The sequence below is a fragment of the Dendrobates tinctorius genome, unplaced genomic scaffold (genome assembly GCF_039654945.1).
Source record: "Dendrobates tinctorius isolate UK_male_01 unplaced genomic scaffold, ASM3965494v1 ptg000297l, whole genome shotgun sequence".
NCBI lineage: Eukaryota > Metazoa > Chordata > Amphibia > Anura > Dendrobatidae > Dendrobates > Dendrobates tinctorius.
In genome coordinates, this window is record NW_027361964.1 from 1562792 (window position 1) to 1583437 (window position 20646).

General features: G+C 46.8%; 2 protein-coding genes across 3 annotated transcripts in view; one reads left to right on the plus strand and one right to left on the minus strand.

Moving 5' to 3' along the window:
• LOC141073135 (uncharacterized) overlaps positions 1–14353 on the plus strand; it is a 35141-nt gene extending 20788 nt beyond the window's left edge. Inside the window, exons 2-5 of one of the 2 annotated variants that reach the window (XM_073560496.1) lie at positions 1632–1758; positions 1887–1960; positions 4622–7571; positions 10935–14353. In XM_073560496.1, the coding sequence (XP_073416597.1) occupies positions 1632–1758; positions 1887–1960; positions 4622–5049 (629 nt within the window). In that variant the 3' untranslated portion in view covers positions 5050–7571; positions 10935–14353. Of the gene's footprint in view, positions 1–1631; positions 1759–1886; positions 1961–4621; positions 7572–10934 lie in introns of those variants that run through there. The other variant, XM_073560495.1, reaches the window with a different exon arrangement.
• Positions 14354–16349: 1996 nt separating this feature from the next.
• LOC141073174 (olfactory receptor 10AG1-like) lies at positions 16350–17354 on the minus strand. Its single transcript, XM_073560559.1, has one exon. The coding sequence runs from the start codon at positions 17352–17354 to the stop codon at positions 16350–16352; it is 1005 nt and encodes a 334-aa protein (XP_073416660.1).
• Positions 17355–20646: the final 3292 nt, after the last annotated feature.

The window sequence follows — 20646 nt, forward strand, 5'->3', positions numbered from 1 at the left end:
CTGTCTCTCCAGCTTTCTCTGCAGTCTTTTGGGGTCAGTCTCTCCACCTTTCTCTGCAGTCTTTTGGGATCTGTCTCTCCACCTTTCTCTGCAGTCTTTTGGGGTCTGTCTCTCCACCTCTCTCTGCAGTCTTTTGGGGTCAGTCTCTCCACCTTTCTCTGCAGTCTTTTGGGGTCTGTCTCTCCACCTTTCTCTGCAGTCTTTTGGGGTCTGTCTCTCCAGCTTTCTCTGCAGACTTTTGGGGTCTGTCTCTCCACCTTTCTCTGCAGTCTTTTGGGGTCTTTCTCTCCACCTTTCTCTGCAGTCTTTTGGGGTCTTTCTCTCCACCTTTCTCTGCAGTCTTTTGGGGTCTGTCTCTCCAGCTTTCTCTGCAGTCTTTTGGGGTCTGTCTCTCCAGCTTTCTCTGCAGACTTTTGGGGTCTGTCTCTCCAGCTTTCTCTGCAGACTTTTGGGGTCTGTCTCTCCACCTTTCTCTGCAGTCTTTTGGGGTCTTTCTCTCCAGCTTTCTCTGCAGACTTTTGGGGTCTGTCTCTCCAGCTTTCTCTGCAGACTTTTGGGGTCTGTCTCTCCAGCTTTGAACATCTAGAGGTGACATTTTGCCCCTTCTTGTCTGCGCTCTCGCTCGGTGACATTTGATGGAGACGTCTGTGATCAGTAATTTTCACGTCACAGTTACTTTGAGATTTGGGTCTGGACGGTGACTGCGCCGTTCACCCACATGATTGTGCTCTGATCTAAGCCCTCCGTTGTAGCTCTGGTAGGATGTTGAGGGTCGTTGTCCCCCTGGGAGGTGAACCTACGCCCCAGTCCCTGGTCTTCTGCAGCTTCTAACAGGTTGGCGTCTATCATGGGATTCATGCTCCTCTGCAGTGATTGGTTCCTTCTGCATGTCAATCTTTTCCCATGATTCCATCCTATATCCTATGACTAAGGGTGCCTGTGTGCGCCAGAAACGCGTCAGGTTTTGTTTTTAATGGCTATTCAACAAACTTTGCTTTTATTGTCGGGATGGCCGTGCTGGATATAATCCTCTTTCTATGTGGTGGCTGAACCTCATAAGCGGGATCGGCACCTACCACCGAAGTTCCAACCCAGACGGACACGTTCTGTAGCGCGGGGAGCTCCGTACCCCCTTTCGATCGCTGAGTTCTAACCCTAGTGATGGCACGGGCGGGGGAGCTAAGCGGGGTCTCCAAGTGGTCTGCAGTTCTCTACTCTGTGAAAGCTTCACTGAGCAGGGGACATACCTTCTCCTGGTAATATGCCAATTTTGAAAAAATGCTTCCATTTTGCGTCTATAGCAAGAGAATTTAAAGGTATTCCTCCACTTAAGGCAAATAATACATATGTCATCCCACGACCAATGGATCATTCAGATTCTCACCAGCCTGACTGAGCCACTTGACATTGAGCACTGCTTGTTGGCTACAGTGCAGCCTGTGGGCCCAGGTCCTTGGTTTCGTTATTCCTGGTTATGCCCTTCTGATGGTTTCTAGACCCCGGAGAACAATGAGATATCATCAGGAGTGGAACACTTTGACAGAAGACACAACAGCACAGAGCGAGATAAGAAGACAAGTTTGGTGAGTGACTCCATGCCATTTATCAGATGTGTCTTCTCCACGATCCAGGGAACTTTCTGCCTTTGGGCTGTGAAGTCAGATGGCGCCCTGACTATGAAGACATGATGAACATAGTGCTGACCGCAGACTTGGTGGATCGCTCTGCAGATTTCATCGTTCCTGTGCTCGTCTACAGGTGAGAACTCCACATATATATCTGCAGATATTGTACAGTACGAGAGCAAGAGATGAAATATCTCTGAGAGCCTCTGCTCCATGACAGCTCCAGATGTGATCATGGTGTCATTCTCCGTTATCTCACAGTGCCAACACACAGATCGCCTCCGCAGAAGAAAGCGAGCTGAAGGAAATCCTCACTAAGGCCAAAAAAATAACAGGTAACAACAGAACCAGATTATATCCACATGTGCCATATAGTATCTATATATATAATAGCATACAGTGCCCAGAGTAGCAGTGCCATACACATAGCTGAGCGTTACCTCCTGGTCCAGGTGATGCCTCATATGACCTATACAATGCATTTTATTGTAATGTAATAGAATAAATATTATTCTCTGCCTTCTACATTACTCTGTGCTCCTCCTCCTAGACCTGTCCTCCGCCTTCTACATTACCCTGTGCTCCTCCTCCTAGACCTGTCCTCTGCATTCTACATTACTCTGTGCTCCTCCCCCTAGACCTGTCCTCTGCCTTCTACATTACTCTGTGCTCCTCCCCCTAGACCTGTCCTCTGCCTTCTACATTATTCTGTGCTCCTCCTCCTAGACCTGTCCTCTGCCTTCTACATTACTCTGCGCTCCTCCTCCTAGGTCTGTCCTCTGCCTTCTACATTACTCTGTGCTCCTCCTCCTAGACCTGTCCTCTGCCTTCTACATTACTCTGTGCTCCTCCTCCTAGACCTGTCCTCTGCCTTCTACATTACTCTGTGCTCTTCCTCCTAGACCTGTCCTCTGCCTTCTACATTACTCTGTGCTCCTCCCCTAGAACTTTGCCCTCTGACTTCTACATTACTCTGTGCTCCTCCCCCTAGACCTGTCCTCTGCCTTCTACATTACTCTGTGCTCCTCCTCCTAGACCTGTCCTCTGCCTTCTACATTACTCTGTGCTCTTCCTCCTAGACCTGTCCTCTGCCTTCTACATTACTCTGTACTCCTCCCCTAGACCTGTCCTCTGCCTTCTACATTACCCTGTGCTCCTCCCCCTAGACCTGTTCTCTGCCTTCTACATTACTCTGTGCTCCTCCCCCTAGACCTGTCCTCTGCCTTCTACATTACTCTGTGCTCCTCCTCCTAGACCTGTCCTCTGCCTTCTACATTACTCTGTGCTCCTCTTCCAAGACCTGTCCTCTGCCTCCTACATTACTCTGTGCTCCTCCTCCTAGACCTGTCCTCTGCCTTCTACATTACTCTGTGCTCCTCCCCCTAGACCTGTCCTCTGCCGTCTACATTATTCTGTGCTCCTCCTACTAGACCTGTCCTCTGCTTTCTACTTTACTCTGTGCTCCTCCCCCTAGACCTGTCCTCTGCCTTCTACATTACTCTGTGCTCCTCCTCCTAGACCTGTCCTCTGCTTTCTACATTACTCTGTGCTCCTCCCCCTAGACCTGTCCTCTGCCTTCTACATTACTCTGTGCTCCTCCTCCTAGACCTGTCCTCTGCCTTCTACATTACTCTGTGCTCCTCCCCCTAGACCTGTCCTCTGCCTTCTACATTACTCTGTGCTCCTCCTCCTAGACCTGTCCTCTGCCTTCTACATTACTCTGTGCTCCTCCTCCTAGACCTGTCCTCTGCCTTCCACATTACTCTGTGCTCTTCCTCCTAGACCTGTCCTCTGCCTTCTACATTACTCTGTACTCCTCCCCTAGACCTGTCCTCCGCCTTCTACATTACCCTGTGCTCCTCCCCTTGACCTGTCCTCTGCCTTCTACATTACTCTGTGCTCCTCCTCCTAGACCTGTCCTCTGCCTTCTACATTACTCTGTGCTCCTCCTCCAAGACCTGTCCTCTGCCTCCTACATTACTCTGTGCTCCTCCTCCTAGACCTGTCCTCTGCCTTCTACATTACTCTGTGCTCCTCCCCCTAGACCTGTCCTCTGCTTTCTACATTATTCTGTGCTCCTCCTCCTAGACCTGTCCTCTGCTTTCTACATTACTCTGTGCTCCTCCCCCTAGACCTGTCCTCTGCCTTCTACATTACTCTGTGCTCCTCCTCCTAGACCTGTCCTCTGCCTTCTACATTACTCTGTGCTCCTCCTCCTAGACCTGTCCTCTGCCTTCTACATTACTCTGTGCTCCTCCTCCTAGACCTGTCCTCTGCCTTCTACATTACTCTGTGCTCTTCCTCCTAGACCTGTCCTCTGCCTTCTACATTACTCTGTGCTCCTCCTCCTAGACCTGTCCTCTGCCTTCTCCATTACTCTGTGCTCCTCCTAGATCTGTCCTCTGACTTCTACATTACTTTGTGCTCCTCCTCCTAGATCTGTCCTCTGACTTCTACATTACTTTGTGCTCCTCCTCCTAGATCTGTCCTCTGACTTCTACATTACTTTGTGCTCCTCCTCCTAGATCTGTCCTCTGCCTTCTGCATTACTCTGTTGTTTCTCCAACATTAAGTCAATATGTCATCAGCAATTCTCATACACATCCTCAAATTTTCCCACCTAGATTATTGCAACATTCTTTTCCGTGACCTCCCACCTATCCCTCTTAGGATCTCTGGCCGCTGTGTGTTCCTTATACTGTGACTTTTATATTCTCCTCCATATTTGGTTTATTTAATCATTTCCATACTGTAGTTAATCTCCTAGTTGGCCATGTTCCTATCAGAGAGAGGAGAGGAAACAGGGATATTCTCTGCAGACTCTGTGACCTTAGCTGCATGGCTGGAAAATGTTGAATATATTGAGCTATTGCCTGGATCTGCGGTGAGATGAGGAACCAGGCCAGAACTGAGGGACGGAGTTCTATATATCTGCGGAATAAGTAATAACATGCATTCCATGTATAATATCAGTCCTCTGCATAATTATTTCCTAGGTCTCTTCCCCACCGTGGTCATCACCCGTAAGCTGAGTGAGCATCTTCCAGACATTCAGGAGAAGTTCAGGAGGATGGGAGTGGAGAACATATTCCCCGTTGAGAATTACACAGTGGAGGATCACGGAAAAACTCGGGGGAAACATGAAGGGATCCTAAAGTGTCTGTACGAGATCATGAGAGACGTGGAGTTCCGGATGGAGGAGACTCGAAATCCCAGTGCCGAGAAGATGGAGAGGAAGAAAATTTTATTAGAATTTGCCCATGAAAGAGATGTGGAAAAAGTACAGAAAAGATTGGACAGAGAGCGCGCCAGGTGGGACGATTTGGATAGATGGATAAGGGAGAGGAATGTTATCACAAGAGACGATTTGGTGATATGGATGACTTTTAACAGACCCAACATAAAGCAATGTAGCATGCAGTAAAGTGTCACGTCTTATAAGGAGGTGTTATCCTGAATAGAGGACATCCACTCGACTGATGTTATCACATCTGGAACCTACTGTAAAGGTGACAGAACCCTAATCCCTATGTGTGTCTGACATGTGATATTGAGAGCTCCTCGGGGGAGGAGACTGAAGTTCATGAATGAAACTATAGACAAATATAAAAATACATTAAACGGTTAAATAGTTGGTTCTCTATCAATCAGACAATCGTGCTATAAAGATTTTCATCTTAACAACGAGGGACAATGTAATCAATCATGTGCTCCATGTAAATCAGCGCAGCCGCTCATCACAGAGCGGAGGAGGGTGAGGATGCAAGGCTCTGGTCCTACTGTCAGGTGTGGAGTCTAAGTCTTCATTCTGATGATAAGATGCAGATTACCTGCTACACATCGATCACCAGCAACAACAGATAAGCAAATATAATTTGTGTCAAATGTTTTGGTATTTGCCAAAAACACCAAAAGCCAACAGTACACTATTCGTTTTACACAAATAACCTAAAAGTCTGGCCACCATCTTTCGCATTTCAGAAGATTGCATTAACCAAAGAAGATTGACACAACCCTAGACTGTGCCTGACGGGCTTCCCCATAATGTCTTGCTGCTATCACATCACATGGTATTGTGCAGCCAATCAGGAGAGACTATCAAAGACTGTATAAAAACAGAGGCAGGGAATGCAGCAGTCATTTTTCATAGTGAATATGCATAGCAAGAGTATTTTGCAGCTCACAGGTCAGCAATAGATCCATAAATATAGAAGATACTGTACAGAGAGATTGACAGTACAGAAGAGAGGAAGAGAAAATAATTCAGATTTCAGATATAAGGAGAAGGACATGATAGCAGACCATGAGGCAGGGGCATGGACACATCGACGGCTGCGGCTTTCTTGACCTTTGTGGTTATTGTGCTCCTGTAATGAAATCACACTTTTTTGCATTTATGCAGAAGCAGGCCACTAATATTGCTGAACACAAAATTATACGATGAGGTCCCTTTGACATTGCTGAGGTTATGTTTGCGTTTGAAAGCTTGTAAAGTGTTGGATGCAATCGTATAAGACACGTCTTTTCAGGGCATTTGGAGGCTTTTAATGACTTTGGAATCTCAAGGATTTGATTCATTTCTGATCTGAATTCGTAGTCAAATTCAGTAAAACTGTTGAATTCAGAAGATGCATCCATCACTATCATCAGACATGGATTCCTCTTGTAGCCCAATGATGTTCCCTGTCCCCGACCCTGACTACCACAAGAAAGGCGCCATTTACAGCATTTCAGCGTCACTGTCTCACCTGCTCTCATTAAAACCTATGGCATTCAGATGTGGAGCGGTACAAGGCTCCTGGGAATGTCATCCTGGGAATGTTGTTGCGGTTCTTGGGGCACCACCAAGAGGTGGAGTCACAGAGTCGCTGCCAGTGCCCTCAGCTGAGACTTCCTCATCCTTATCTATTACTAAAAAGAAGCTGGAGTGATAGAAGTCACAGCAAGTGGTAAAAGAAAATCGCTGGGGCCCAGGAATCCAGAGGGGCCACATCAGATGGATAATTGATGACGGTCTTTATACAGGAAGTCTCACAAACAGGAAGTTCTGAAGCTCAAGGGCCTTTTCTGAAGTGAGAACCTCTTGTCTAGTACTTTACACTGTGGATACCATTAGACCATGAAGGTGACCATATCTGGTGATTCTGGGATTGTGGACAACAGTCCATGCAAGGTGACATCACCAGGATGGCTCATGACTCTTAGGGTGCCAGTCTTAGGGCTATGCCACGGTTGCTGGTAGAAAAAGTGTGGATGTAGTAAGTCAGAGGAGACCTGTACGTGGTACTCACTACGTTACTTCACTTCTGAATCCCTCTGCTATATTTCATGGGGTCCTATAAACAACAATAGGCCTTGGAAACCATCACTGTCCTGTACACTGAAGACTTAGATGACTACAGCATAATGATGTCGGCTCATCCATGGTGGACCTTCTCTGAGCTATTCAACCAAAAGGCCTGTTCCTGTTACTGTTACCAATTATGAGAGGTTTAGTCCTCAACAAAAAGAATTGTATTTTCAGTGGCTTTCCCATCTTCATCTGCAGGTGGACAGCATGCCAGTGATACATGTTCTTGGTAGAGCAGATGTTATGCCACAAAGATGCCCTCATGAACCAACAGTATTAAAATACAGCAGTTCTTGGCACAAGGAGGAACATTACGGCCTCAGTCCGTGCGGCTATGCTGCCATATTGAACATTTTGCATGGTCATTTCTATCTCTTCTGATTGAAAAGTGGTAAGTGGTTTGCTTCTATGATCTGCCCGTGGAACAAATCTGATAAAAAGGCCAGATTAAATAGATTATGGCCTCCTGAGTTCTCGTTGTGTGCCACAAGTCGACTACGCCCTATCATCCCAGGAAAAGGTGATCTCAGAAGACTGGCTTGTCACAATGGCTTTACATCCTTTGGACTTTGTGGGTGCCTGCTTAAACCTGATTGGTGAGTCGAATGAGTGCCATTGTTGGGATGGTCTAATCTCTACTTCCCTAATAGGTATACTATTAGTAATCTAACATTTACATCAGAAAACCAATGTATCATCTGTAGGATTACATAAAAATCATCACGGATGTATTACTTACTAATTTGATCCGTGGGATTCCCCATTGAGTTGATTACAGATGATGTGGTTATAGCAAAGAGATAAAATGTATTTATGAACCCAAAGGTGGCACACGCTTAGTAGTTGTGGATATCTGTGAGAGAAATAGCACGCTTGGTGGTTACATAAGGCATACTGGTTGTCATACTGTACTCTTAATGGTTCCAAAGTCCACCCTTCAGCAGAAACTACGGCCAGAGGTCTTGAAGAAGTTCCACAGATTTTATTTATAGGGCATGTACATACATATGCTGTGCTTGCAACAGAAAATCTCAAGGATCATACATTTTTCAGACCATCTGTGGCCCTACCTCGTAAAAGTGGAGGGAGTCGTGGAAAATTGAAAAGTTGCAAATCATTGAGCAAATATGTTGTGCACCATAACTTGTGATACCAGGAAACTGGAATTAGGGGGATCATTGATTTTCAACACTTTGTAAAGCATGAACTTGACTTTTAACAGCAGATGAGTTTTAGGAGGAGGGTGTTGTAGCTGTTTTCGTTCTGACCCAAAGTCAGGCATGCCAGATCACCAGTGAGGCCAAATTAGGAGTTTTCGCCCTTAATTTACAAGCGCGCTTGGAGACAAAGGAGACTGCACACAGGTCGTGGGAAAATCACTTTATCTGATCTACTGAAAACACAAGGCAATATTTTATACCATTTACAACAAATGTAACTCTATGGAGCTCATGTAGCCCCCACCCCTCTGGGCCATACCTTGTTCACCATGTAAATAAAGTCCGTGGAGCCTCATTTAAGAGCCTCAAACACGGGACTAGCCAGATCTCCCTCCAGGGAAGGACCCAGCCAAGGATTCTGGCTACATGGGAGCAATGCCTAGTTGAGCGCCTTTGCCGGCTGCCGCAGTGTTTTCTTTGACTGGTCTCCCTGAGGTCAGTGATTGTTTCGTGATGTTGGTCTACTAGGCATTGCTCCCACCTAGCCAGAATCCTACTCCACACTGATGAGGGGCAACACCCCGAAACAGCTGTCTGTGGATGGATACCTGGCCTTGGTATTTCCCTTGTCATATCTGTAAACTCGTAAAGAGCTGGATATTGACTTAAAGGGCCACTTAATATGGTGGTAATGGTGGTTTCCGAAAGGAGCCACTCCTTGGCTGGGTCCTTCCCTGGAGGAAGATCTGGCTAGTCCCGTGTTTGAGACTCTTAAATGAGGCTCCATGAACTTTATTTGCATATTCGTATTTCCCAGGGAGCATTGCACCTAGGATTTCACTGTGATTGAGCGCCTTTGCCGGCTGCCGCAGTGCTTTCTTTGACTGGTCTCCCTGAGGTCAGTGATTGTTTCGTGATATTGTTCACCATGTACTCAACCCAGAACATGTTGTGGCTGACTATTGAGAACATATATGATAAGAAGTATAGTCTCCTTGAAGAGGAGACTGACACACTGCTGCATCATGAGAATAAATTCTAGTAATGAAAGGCAAAAGGCAATTAAAGAATTAAAGGCAGTTAAAGGCAAACCATTAACCCTTCTATATCAAGGGCAATCTTTAATGAGTCTTGTAGGCTATCACTGCCCCTCTCTTCTACCCCAGTACACATACTTCTCATGAGGTGAATGAGCAGGCCTCTTCATGAAGCAGCCATGTGCTATCCATCTATGCCGATCTCCATATCTCTCCTTGGGGAGGCGCTCTCACAGCCCACACTGCTCCTGCTATGGCTCACAGTTTTGCAGTCTATCACGGACTCTTTATCTTTACAGATCGGCAGCTTCTTCTTAGTCCACATGAATCTTGAGGCCTTCCTTTATAGCTTGCTCTGGTTGTCCCACGACAGACACTGCTAGCCATTCACCTCTTCATATTCCCACCAATACATTCCTAAGTGTCTGGATAGGACCTTCTCCATACTCAATGACTATGCTCTTCAGGCACCTCATACAGTCAGACCAGACACAGGTGTGAAAAGCGCCTCAACATAGACACCTCTCCACATCATCCCAGGGCCAGGACAAGGTATATTGGTGCTCTAGGCAGATGAAGCCTGATGGTGCCCCTCCACCACATGAACCCTCAGCCCCCATTTAAAGGAATGGGTCAGAGACTAAGGTAACAGGAGACAGGATGCTTACCAAACCCAGCCGCCCTACAATGGGTCAGGTAACAAGCTCTGATGACCACTTCCACTAGAATTGTTACCTGTTTCACAAAATATATCAGCAAAGGTAAAAAAGTGGTGTACTTTAGATGTGAGACCCAACTGGGAATGTGCTTTCATAGTTAGATATGGAAACATTCATTGCATGCAGAACCATGTACACGATACCAGGGACAAATAGCGATATTCACCCCTCAGATCCTATATTTTAAATGTTAAACCCAAGGACGTTCATGGAAACTAATATTACCTAACTTTAATGGGGTTGTTAGGTTTCAATAAAGGTGTGCAGCATGTGGCGGATACCCCAATGTTAGCGAATCAGACTCCATTATAAAGGAATATGGATGCTTGTTTTAATATCCATCATGCAAATACAGTTTTCAACAAAACAGATGGTGATTCTGGTGCCATGTTCTTATATGGATAGTGGTCCTGGTGATGTATTCATGTAGTGTTGATGATTTTGGTCTCGTATTCCTGTACTGATGGTGGTTGTGGAGACATCTTCATGTAGTGTTGGTTGTTCTGGTGCTGTACCCATGTACTGTTGATGGCTTTGGTGATGTATTCACATAGTGATGATGCTTCTGTTGCTGTATTCATCACCAGAACCATCATCAGTACATGCATACAAAACCAAAATCATAATCAGAACATGAATACATCAACAGAGCCATCAACAGTACATAATAACGGCACAAGGACCATCGCCAGTGAATTAATAGATGGCTAGAACCCCTATCAGTGCATGAATACATCACCAGACCACCATCAGTACATTAATGCATCACTAGAACCTCAATCAGTGCATGAATACATCGCCAAGGTTAGTACAGGAATCAATTGTAATGTCAAGTCAAGCCCATATAGATTTGTATCGCATGAACCTACAACTCCCAGCATCTCCTTACTATTGTTATCAGTCATTATCAGACTGTGGACCATACAGGAACTATAGTATTGATGAGAATTAGTCAGTATCAACAGGTAAACTTTTACATCTTGGTACCTTATGGGTGGTCTCTTATTGAGTCTTTTCTTTCTTTTTGTCTCCATGTTGTCCAGACGCCAAGATGAGTGTTCACAACCACAGCTCGTCTCTGCAGACTCTTCTTTTCTCCAGTCTTCTGTAGCACATCCCGACAGGGTGACCTTAAAAATAATAATATTGTTAAAATGCTCTCTGCTTAAAAAACATCTGTCCATTATATGACCTAAACAAGCCTCCACTGGTATATGGCCTCCACACTGTCTGACATTATCAGCTATAACGGCCACACTGTCTGCCCTTAGGAACCACGGCCTGTACCATGGCTGACACTTCTATACTTGTTTCCCTTGCACTCTGCATATACTGTACAGTACATACTATATACAGCCCCTTATATACAGTGCAATGTCCCCCACAGCACCCAACACAGTATAATATCCACAACAGCCCCTAACATACAATATGATGTCCATTGTAGCCTCCATTCAGTATGATGTCCACCAAAGTCCCCCATTATATAGTATCAATGCCCCCACAGCACCCCATACAATATTATGCCCCCCAGTCACCAATACAGTATATTGGCCCCACAGCCACATATGTACAGTATAATGTCCCACACAGCACCCCACACAGCATGATATCCACCACAGCCTCCCAATAAATGGAATGGAATGTCCCAATAGCCAGCACCTCTTGTGAAGTCCCTATAGCCAGCTCCTCTTGTGATGTCCCCATAGCCAGCCCCTCTTGTGATGTCCCCATAGCCAGCTCCTCTTGTGATGTCCCCATAGTCAGCTCCTCTTGTGAAATCCCCATAGACAGCTCCTCTTGTGATGTCCCCATAGCCAGCCCCTCTTGTGATGTCCCCATAGCCAGCTCCTCTTGTGATGTCCCCATAGTCAGCTCCTCTTGTGAAATCTCCATAGACAGCTCCTCTTGTGATGTCCCCATAGCCAGCTCCTCTTGTGATGTCCCCATAGTCAGCTCCTCTTGTGAAATCCCCATAGACAGCTCCTCTTGTGATGTCCCCATAGCCAGCTCCTCTTGTGATGTCCCCATAGTCAGCTCCTCTTGTGAAATCTCCATAGACAGCTCCTCTTGTGATGTCCCCATAGCCAGCTCCTCTTGTGATGTCCCCATAGTCAGCTCCTCTTGTGAAATCCCCATAGACAGCTCCTCTTGTGATGTCCCCATAGTCAGCTCCTCTTGTGAAATCTCCATAGACAGCTCCTCTTGTGATGTCCCCATAGCCAGCCCCTCTTGTGATGTCCCCATAGCCAGCTCCTCTTGTGAAATCTCCATAGACAGCTCCTCTTGTGATGTCCCCATAGCCAGCTCCTCTTGTGATGTCCCCATAGTCAGCTCCTCTTGTGAAATCCCCATAGACAGCTCCTCTTGTGATGTCCCCATAGTCAGCTCCTCTTGTGAAATCTCCATAGACAGCTCCTCTTGTGATGTCCCCATAGCCAGCTCCTCTTGTGATGTCCCCATAGTCAGCTCCTCTTGTGAAATCCCCATAGACAGCTCCTCTTGTGATGTCCCCATAGCCAGCTCCTCTTGTGATGTCCCCATAGCCAGCCCCTCTTGTGATGTCCCCATAGCCAGCCCCTCTTGTGATGTCCCCATAGCCAGCTCCTCTTGTGATGTCCCCATAGTCAGCCCCTCTTGTGATGTCCCCATAGTCAGCTCCTCTTGTGATGTCCCCATAGCCAGCCCCTCTTGTGATGTCCCCATAGCCAGCACCTCTTGTGATGTCCCCATAGTCAGCCCCTCTTGTGATGTCCCCATAGTCAGCTCCTCTTGTGATGTCCCCATAGTCAGCCCCTCTTGTGATGTCCCCATAGCCAGCCCCTCTTGTGATGTCCCCATAGCCAGCTCCTCTTGTGATGTCCCCATAGTCAGCTCCTCTTGTGATGTCCCCATAGCCAGCTCCTCTTGTGATGTCCCCATAGCCAGCCCCTCTTGTGATGTCCCCATAGCCAGCCCCTCTTGTGATGTCCCCATAGCCTGCTCCTCTTGTGATGTCCCCATAGCCAGCCCCTCTTATGATGTCCCCATAGTCAGCTCCTCTTGTGATGTCCCCATAGCCAGCTCCTCTTGTGATGTCCCCATAGCCAGCTCCTTTTGTGATGTCCCTGTGGGGAGGAGGACCCCCATATAGTGATTGGGCCGGAACCAAGGGGACCGCCATCAGGGGGATTACAAAGTGAGAGACACGACTAAGGGTGTCAGGGCAACAGGGGGCGGGGCTAGGAAAAAAGGAGCAGGGGGCGCGCTCAGGTGTCAGTTGACAGAGAGCCGGACAACAGACAGGAAGCCGTGTGAGCCAGAGAGGACCGAGGGAGCGGACGGTGTGTTTTGGAGAGACCGACAGGGGTCTGTGAAGGGAAAGCTGGGCACTCACCGACAAGTGACACGTGAGAGACTTTCACCGGCGGCCGCTCCCCTCATATGGTCGCATACAGCCACCCCCGCTGTTTCCGCCCTGTTGTGACAAGTCCACTATCTCAAGTTACCGCTGCGACTACAGACCATTCCGTTGCAGCGGTCAGGACACTGCCCCCCTGCCTTCTCCCACAGCTGCGACCCTGTCATCACCGGCCCCAGGGGGCGCCACCTTGCTACAGGCGGCCGTAGAGGCCCCCGTCTGGTTTGCTAAGGGACCCTGAGCAGAGGTTGGCGAACGGTTATATTTTAGAGACTGTGTCATAACTCCGCGGTGAGACGAGAGCCGCAAGGAGACTCCTGTTGCGCCCTATCGGCACCGTTTCTTCAGGGCCTGTTGCGCCCCATCGGCACCGTTTCTTCAGGGCCTGTTGTGCCCCGCCGGCACAGTTTCTTCAGGGCCTGTTGCGCCCCATCGGCACCGTTTCTTCAGGGCCTGTTGCGCCCCACCGGCACAGTTTCTTCAGGGTCTGTTGCGCCCCACCGGCACAGATTCTTCAGGGCCTGTTGCGCCCCACCGGCACCATTTCTTCAGGGCCTGTTGCGCCCCATCGGCACCGTTTCTTCAGGGCCTGTTGCACCCCACCGTCACAGTTTCTTCAGGGCCTGTTGCGCCCCACCAACACAGTTTCATCAGGGCCTGTTGCGCCCTGCCGGCACCGTTTCTTCAGGGCCTGTTGTGCCCCATCGGCACAGTTTCTTCAGGGCCTGTTGCGCCCCACCGGCATAGGTTCTCCAGGGCCTGTTGTGCCCAAACCTTCCCGGAATACCGAGGTGTCGAGGTGGCAGCATCAGTGACCTCTAAGCAGCCACATCTGTGACTTCGAGCAACGCATGGAAGGATAAGTGACCTATAGGAATAAATACCCTAGTTTTGGCATACTCCGGCTTTCGACACCCTGACTAGCCGGGTTGCTCCCAGTTAATATAAAGATATTGTTTTATTGTTTTGAGTCCCTGCGAGGACAAATTGTTGTTACCCCTTTTTACTGGTTCAGCCTAGCCACCAGCAGCTCCAAGTTATAAGAGTTGATTATACAATCCATACCCTGTCTCGTGTCTCGTCACTGCGTCCTGAGAACCTGCTCGAACCCAACATCCCCATAGCCAGCCCGTCTTGTGATGTCCCCATAGCCAGCTCCTTTTGTGATGTCCCCATAGCCAGCTCCTCTTTGATGTTCCTATAGCCCCTTTTGACCACATAGCCAGCCCCCTTGTGAAGTCCCCATAGACGGCTCCTCTTGTGATGTCCCCATAGCCTCTTGTGATGTCCCCATAGCCAGCCCCTCTTGTGAAGTCCCCACAGCCCCATATGTCCTCCATAGATTACCGTTCTTGGAACGTCCCCACAGGACCTAGGTATTATATCCTCCATTCATTAGGGAGATATTAGAAAACAAATTTATAAAAGCTTATAGTGAATTAATCCCGGCTCCCTGTCCAGCGCTGCTCTGTCTCCTCCTCCATCTAATGCAGCAGTCGGGGGTGGTTGGCACGATGATGACACTACATCATGACCTCCGATGTCCTCTACAGACGATGGAGTTCCTGGCAGGGGACGGGGCTGATTACAGCTCCTCCGCTCCTTTGCCGGGCGGCGCCGACATCGATTGTACTTTTGTCTTGCGGATGTGAATACAATTTAGAAGGAGCGATGGCCGAGGGGCAGGAGAGAGGGGTGAGCGGTGTGAGTGACTGACACTGCTCCCCGTGGGCCCACACCTCGGCCGTCACTGTGCTAGATTCCCAAAAAATGGTCTTACGTGTTATTCTGAGTTTACAAAACAAGAAACAACCAATAAGAAATAGCTCCGCTGACTACAAGACGATCCCTATAATAATCAATCTTTATTAGATATATGCATACAAAAATAAAAAATACAATATATTACAAAGAGGTTAAATGCAGCGACAAATATTCCAGTGGTATTTAAATAATATATCAATGTGACTTCATAAAATATTCACTCCATGACTGCAAATATCTCAGAAGAGACACATCTTAGAAGTGATATAGCCCACACAGAAAAATGTGTTAGAGGAGCCAATAAAAAAGCCTAACGCAGGAATCAATGTGATAATAATCAATCTAATACTAAATCTACGCCTAGACGTCTCACAGTAATATCTCCCCCTAGTGTGGGAGTTAGAAGTCACTTCAGTATGCCAAAATGATGATACTACACATAGACTCCATAACAATGGCCCAGATTATATATCTCATCGGTGCACAGAATGCTTTCAATAGTACGTTACTAGCATGCCACCACCGGATGTGAAGTCAACGTTACAACCATAGCAGAAAGTAACCAATGAATTGAGGGAACAAGCTCACGATAGTTACCACCAAACCCCGGGACGCGCGTTTCGCACTGTGGCTTCCTCAAAAAGGGAAGCCTGTGGCCATAGGAAGGTGAAGACGGACCACAGGAATTCAGCAATGGGAGTGTTTGTTTTTATCCATATATGCCCCCCCTTGGGTGGCAGGAGGTACCACCCTAGGCAGGTGCCTAGTGCCTACCTTTCCTACCACTCTTCCCAGCCCTGCCTTCTACCAGGATTGTGCCTCAGTTATGAGAACCACATCCTCATCAGGTTCTGCCTGGGCCGCCAATGACAACGGCATCTCCTCCTGTGCTGCCCTACACCCCTCAACTCCACAAAGCTAACTAGTGCACAAACGAGGGGGAAGCTTGGTATGACATAAACATAATGGAGGGAAAAGGTCCAGCTCACCGTCATATAATTCCATCGCAGTCCGTAACTCAGACGTTGTCTGGATGCAATGTAGCCCAAACAAGGAGGAGATGATCCAGCTCCACCAGCAGGCAATCTGGATCATCTCCCCCTTGTTATGACATAGACATACAACAAAGAGGGACTGGTAAACCTACCAACAAGAAGTTTTACATCATGAGGGTAAATTCAAGGTTTACCCGTCACAAGTAATTAGCACAAGAGGGCCGTGCCGGAGGCTCCACCTTTGGCTGGCTCTTTCTTACACAATTACCAGGTAGACTTGCTTTAGCTTTAGAAACTGCCTAGAAATACCTTGATGTTTTCCAGAGAAGTGTCCATATTGCTTTTTTCATCTCCTTGTTCCTCAGACTGTAGATCAAGGGGTTAATAGTTGGAATAATAACGCAATAGAAGAGAGCGATCATCCGGCCACTTTTGCTGGAAGCATCAGAGTCTAAACGTAGGTACATAAACATGGCGGTGCCATAGAAGAGAAGGACGGACGCCAGGTGGGAACTACACGTCGACAGGGCCTTGTGTCGTCCCTCTGCGGATCGGATGAGAAGGACGGAGCTCAGGATGTTTATGTAGGAGCATAGAATGAGCAGCAGAGGTAAGGTCGCTCCACACAAACAGGCCATGAAGACCGATACTTTGTTCATAAAGGTATTTGCACATGCCAGAGTCAGAAGTGGGGGAATATCGCAGAAGAAATGGGCAATGAGGTTTGATCCACAGAAAGGCAAGCTAAAAATAAAGCTGGTTTGACCTAAAGATACAAAAGATCCGACCACCCATGACCCAATCGTCATTCGGTAGCATAGTTTGGGACTCATCACGGACATATATTGTAAAGGGTGGCAAATGGCCATGTATCTGTCAAAAGCCATCACTCCAAGGAAGACGCACTCCGAAACTCCAAAGGTAAAATAAATATACATCTGAATGATGCAGCCTACTCTAGTGATGGACCTCTTCTCCGACATGAAGTTCTCCAGAGCCTTGGGGACCACGACACTGATGGAGCATAACTCGACGAGTGAGAGGTTACGTAAGAAGAAATACATGGGTGTGTGGAGCACGGGGTCCAGGGTCACCGTCACGATGATAAGACCATTGCCAATCAGGGAAAGAATGAAGGAACAGACAAAGAAAGACAAGAAAGACACTTGGTATGAAAACGCAAAGTCTGAGAATCCAAGGAAGAGAAACTCGGTGACGTTACTGCGGACGCTCCTTACCATGAACTTGGGGTGTTCATTTTCTCTAAGAGTAATATTATTAGTAAAGTGAAACAGGCAAAGCATCGTGAACGGCTTCTCGCACCTCCGACATCTACTCCATGTTGTGCAGGAACCTAGGGAAGGAAAAACAATTGGGCACTAAGCAAAGTGTTCCAAAACTCCTGCTCAATTTGTAAAAACAACCCCAAGCGTTCATGCCGTGGAACCAGATTGAGTATGTGTATTAGACACATGAAGGGTACGTGTACTGTCAGAATAAACTGTCCTATGTGGGCACATGAGAACTAGCACTGTATCTGGTCATTATATGACATTTTCACCAGTTTTCACCTCTGCAGTCTTTCTAATTCTCAGTTAACTCTCAGCTAGTGGGAGAAAAAGCTCAAAATCTTCTCATATAAACAGTAACGGTATGTTCACTCGTTTTTTGCTGACCAATGTGACCAGCAGAAACTCTACAGAAGCCATGATTTCAAAATCCACAGATTTTGAGTCGAGACTTGTAGAGTTTCCCCTCCAAAAATTCAGCAAAAAAGTCAGTGTGAACGCACCTTTAGTGAATGCACACACGGAGGTTTATTGCTGAGTTTCAAGAGCAGAATCTAAGCAGAAGCTTCATGTTTTTGAGGAGTTTTGGAGGAGGATTTGGAGAGTTTCTGCTCAGTTTCTGCTCCAGAACCTCCTAAAAACCTCTAAGTGCACATATTTTCAAGTGGTGTTCCCAAAGAATTGAATTCAAAGAGTTTTCCTAGAGTTTTGTAACAGTATCTGAGGAGGATTTTGGAAGGGATCCGGGTCACAAACTTAAAGTCCTACCTTCAAAAGCAAATGTTGGTAAAACAGCAATGTGTACAGAAGCCCCTGAGGACACTATCTATCCATCCATGCACCCAGCCATCAGTCCAGCCATCCATCCAGCCGTTCAGCCATCCGTCCATCCTCCCTCCAGCCATCCATCGATCTAGCCATCCGTCCATTCATCCATTCAGGCATCCGTCCATCCTCCCTCCATCCATCAGTCCAGCCATCCATCCAGCTGTCCAGCCTGCTGCCTCTTCCTATACAACAAGAGAAGATGTAAACCTCAACATACTCCACCTAGCAGGGTCCAGATTGACCTCTGTCAGGTGAATAATGAGGTGATGGAGGCCTGATTTATTATTGCATTTGTATCTATTTTTGAGGTTTGGTTTTTATTTTATTTTTTGTTTTGCGCCAAATTCTTCTTTTATGTTGCGTCCATTTTGAACTTTATTTTCTACTTGTTCATTTGTTTTTCTTTTGTTTTTTGTTCACCATTATTTAGTAACATAGTAACATAATTAGCAAGGCCGAGAAAAGCCCTGTGTCCATCCAGTTCAGCCTATATTCCATCAGAATAAATCCCCAGATCTACGTCCTTCTAAAGAACCTAACAATAACTGTAAGATACAATATTGTTACGCTCCAGGAAGACATCCAGGCCTCCCTTGAACCCCTCGACTGAGTTTGCCATCACCACCTCCTCAGGCAGGGAATTCCAGATTCTCACTGCACTAACTGTAAAGAATCCTCTTCTATGTTGGTGGAGAAACCTTCTCTCCTCCAGACACAGAGAATGCCCCCTTGTGACCGTCACCTTCCTTGGTATAAACAGATCCTCGGAGAGATATTTGTATTGTCCCCTTATATACTTATACATGGTTATTAGATCGCCCTTCAGTTGTCTTTTTTCTAGACTAAATAACCCTAATTTTGCTAATCTCTCTGGGTATTGTAGATCCCCCATCCCCTTTATTAATTTTGTTGCCCTCCTTTGTACCCGCTCTAGTTCCATTATATCCTTCCTGAGCACCGGTGCTTAAAACTGTACCCAGTACTCCATGTGCGGTGTAACCAGGGATTTGTACAGAGGCAGTATAATGCTCTCGTCATGTGTATCCAGACCTCTTTTAATGCACCCCATGATCCTGTTTGCCTTGGCAGCCGCTGCCTGGCACTGGCTGCTCCAGGTAAGTTTATCATTAACTAGGATCCCCAAGTCCTTCTCCAGGTCAGATTTACCCAGCGGTTTCCCATTCAGTGTGTAATGGTGATATTGATTCCTTCTTACCATGTGTATAACCTTACATTTATCAGTGTTATACCCCATCTGCCACCTTTCGGCCCAAGTTTCCGACTCATCCAGATCCATCTGTAGCAGAATACTATCTTCTCTTGTATTGACTGCTTTACATAGTTTTGTATCATCTGCAAATATCGATATTTTACTGTGTAAACCTTCTACCAGATCGTTAATAAATATGTTGAAGAGAAGAGGTCCCAACACCGACCCCTGCAGTTCCCACTGGTCACAGCGACCAGTTAGAGAATATACCATTTATAACCACCCTCTGCTTTCTATCACTCAGCCAGTTACTTACCCATTTACACACATTTTCCCCCAGACCCGGCATCCTCATTGTGTGTACCAACCTCTTGTGTGGCACGGGATGAAACGCTTTGGAAAAATCAAGATCTACCACATCCAATGACTCACCTTGGTCCAGTCTATAGCTTACCGCTTCATAAAAACTGAATAGATTGGTGTGACAGGAGCGATTCCTCATAACCCCATGCTGATATGGAGTCACACAGTTATTCTCATTGAGATCATCCAGAATAACGTCCCTCAGAAACCCTTCACATACTCTACCAACCATAGAGGTTAGACTTACTGGCCTACAATCTCCAGGTCACTTTTAGAGCCCTTTTGAATATTGGTACCACATTGTACGTCTTTTTTAAGCGTCACCATTTTTTTGCACACAAATGTAAACCCCGTTCCTCCTCACTAGAAATGTTTGCACAGATGTTAGACTGATTTGTGTGTGACATTTTATTGGGAGATGCAGCGTTTTGATCTAAACAGGTGCAGAAGTAGGTAAAGGACAAAAAGAAAAAACATTTCAGTTTTTGCACAAAATTCCGGAACCCCCCGAGTGCCACATTGAAAAATTGGGCTCAAACAAATGAATGTCACTCCTAAGAGAAGATTGACTGAAAGTAAAAACGCAAACGAGGACTGCGGTCATTAATGTACAGTGTGTGGTAAGAACGCTGGTGCCAATGTACGCTGCCAAAAAAACAGACGAAATTAAGGACAATTTTATTCCAGAACAAAGGTGTGGCAAAAATGGTGATGAATCGATGCCAATGTTATTATAGCAGGAAACTCTACTAAAGTGCAAAGTAGAAATAAAGGTTGTGGAGAGGGCGCCCCCAGCCTCGGGCAGGATGCAGGGGTGTGTTTCTGAAGAAATGCAATCTGCTGCCAGTGAGAACATGATGCGGGTACTGTAGACAGTGGACTAGAAAGACCTGGACCAACAGCAGG

What these genes read in the sequence shown, in the direction of transcription:
- LOC141073174 (XM_073560559.1), bottom strand. Translation starts at nt 17,354, where the DNA reads ATGCTTTGCCTGTTTCACTTTACTAATAATATTACTCTTAGAGAAAAT.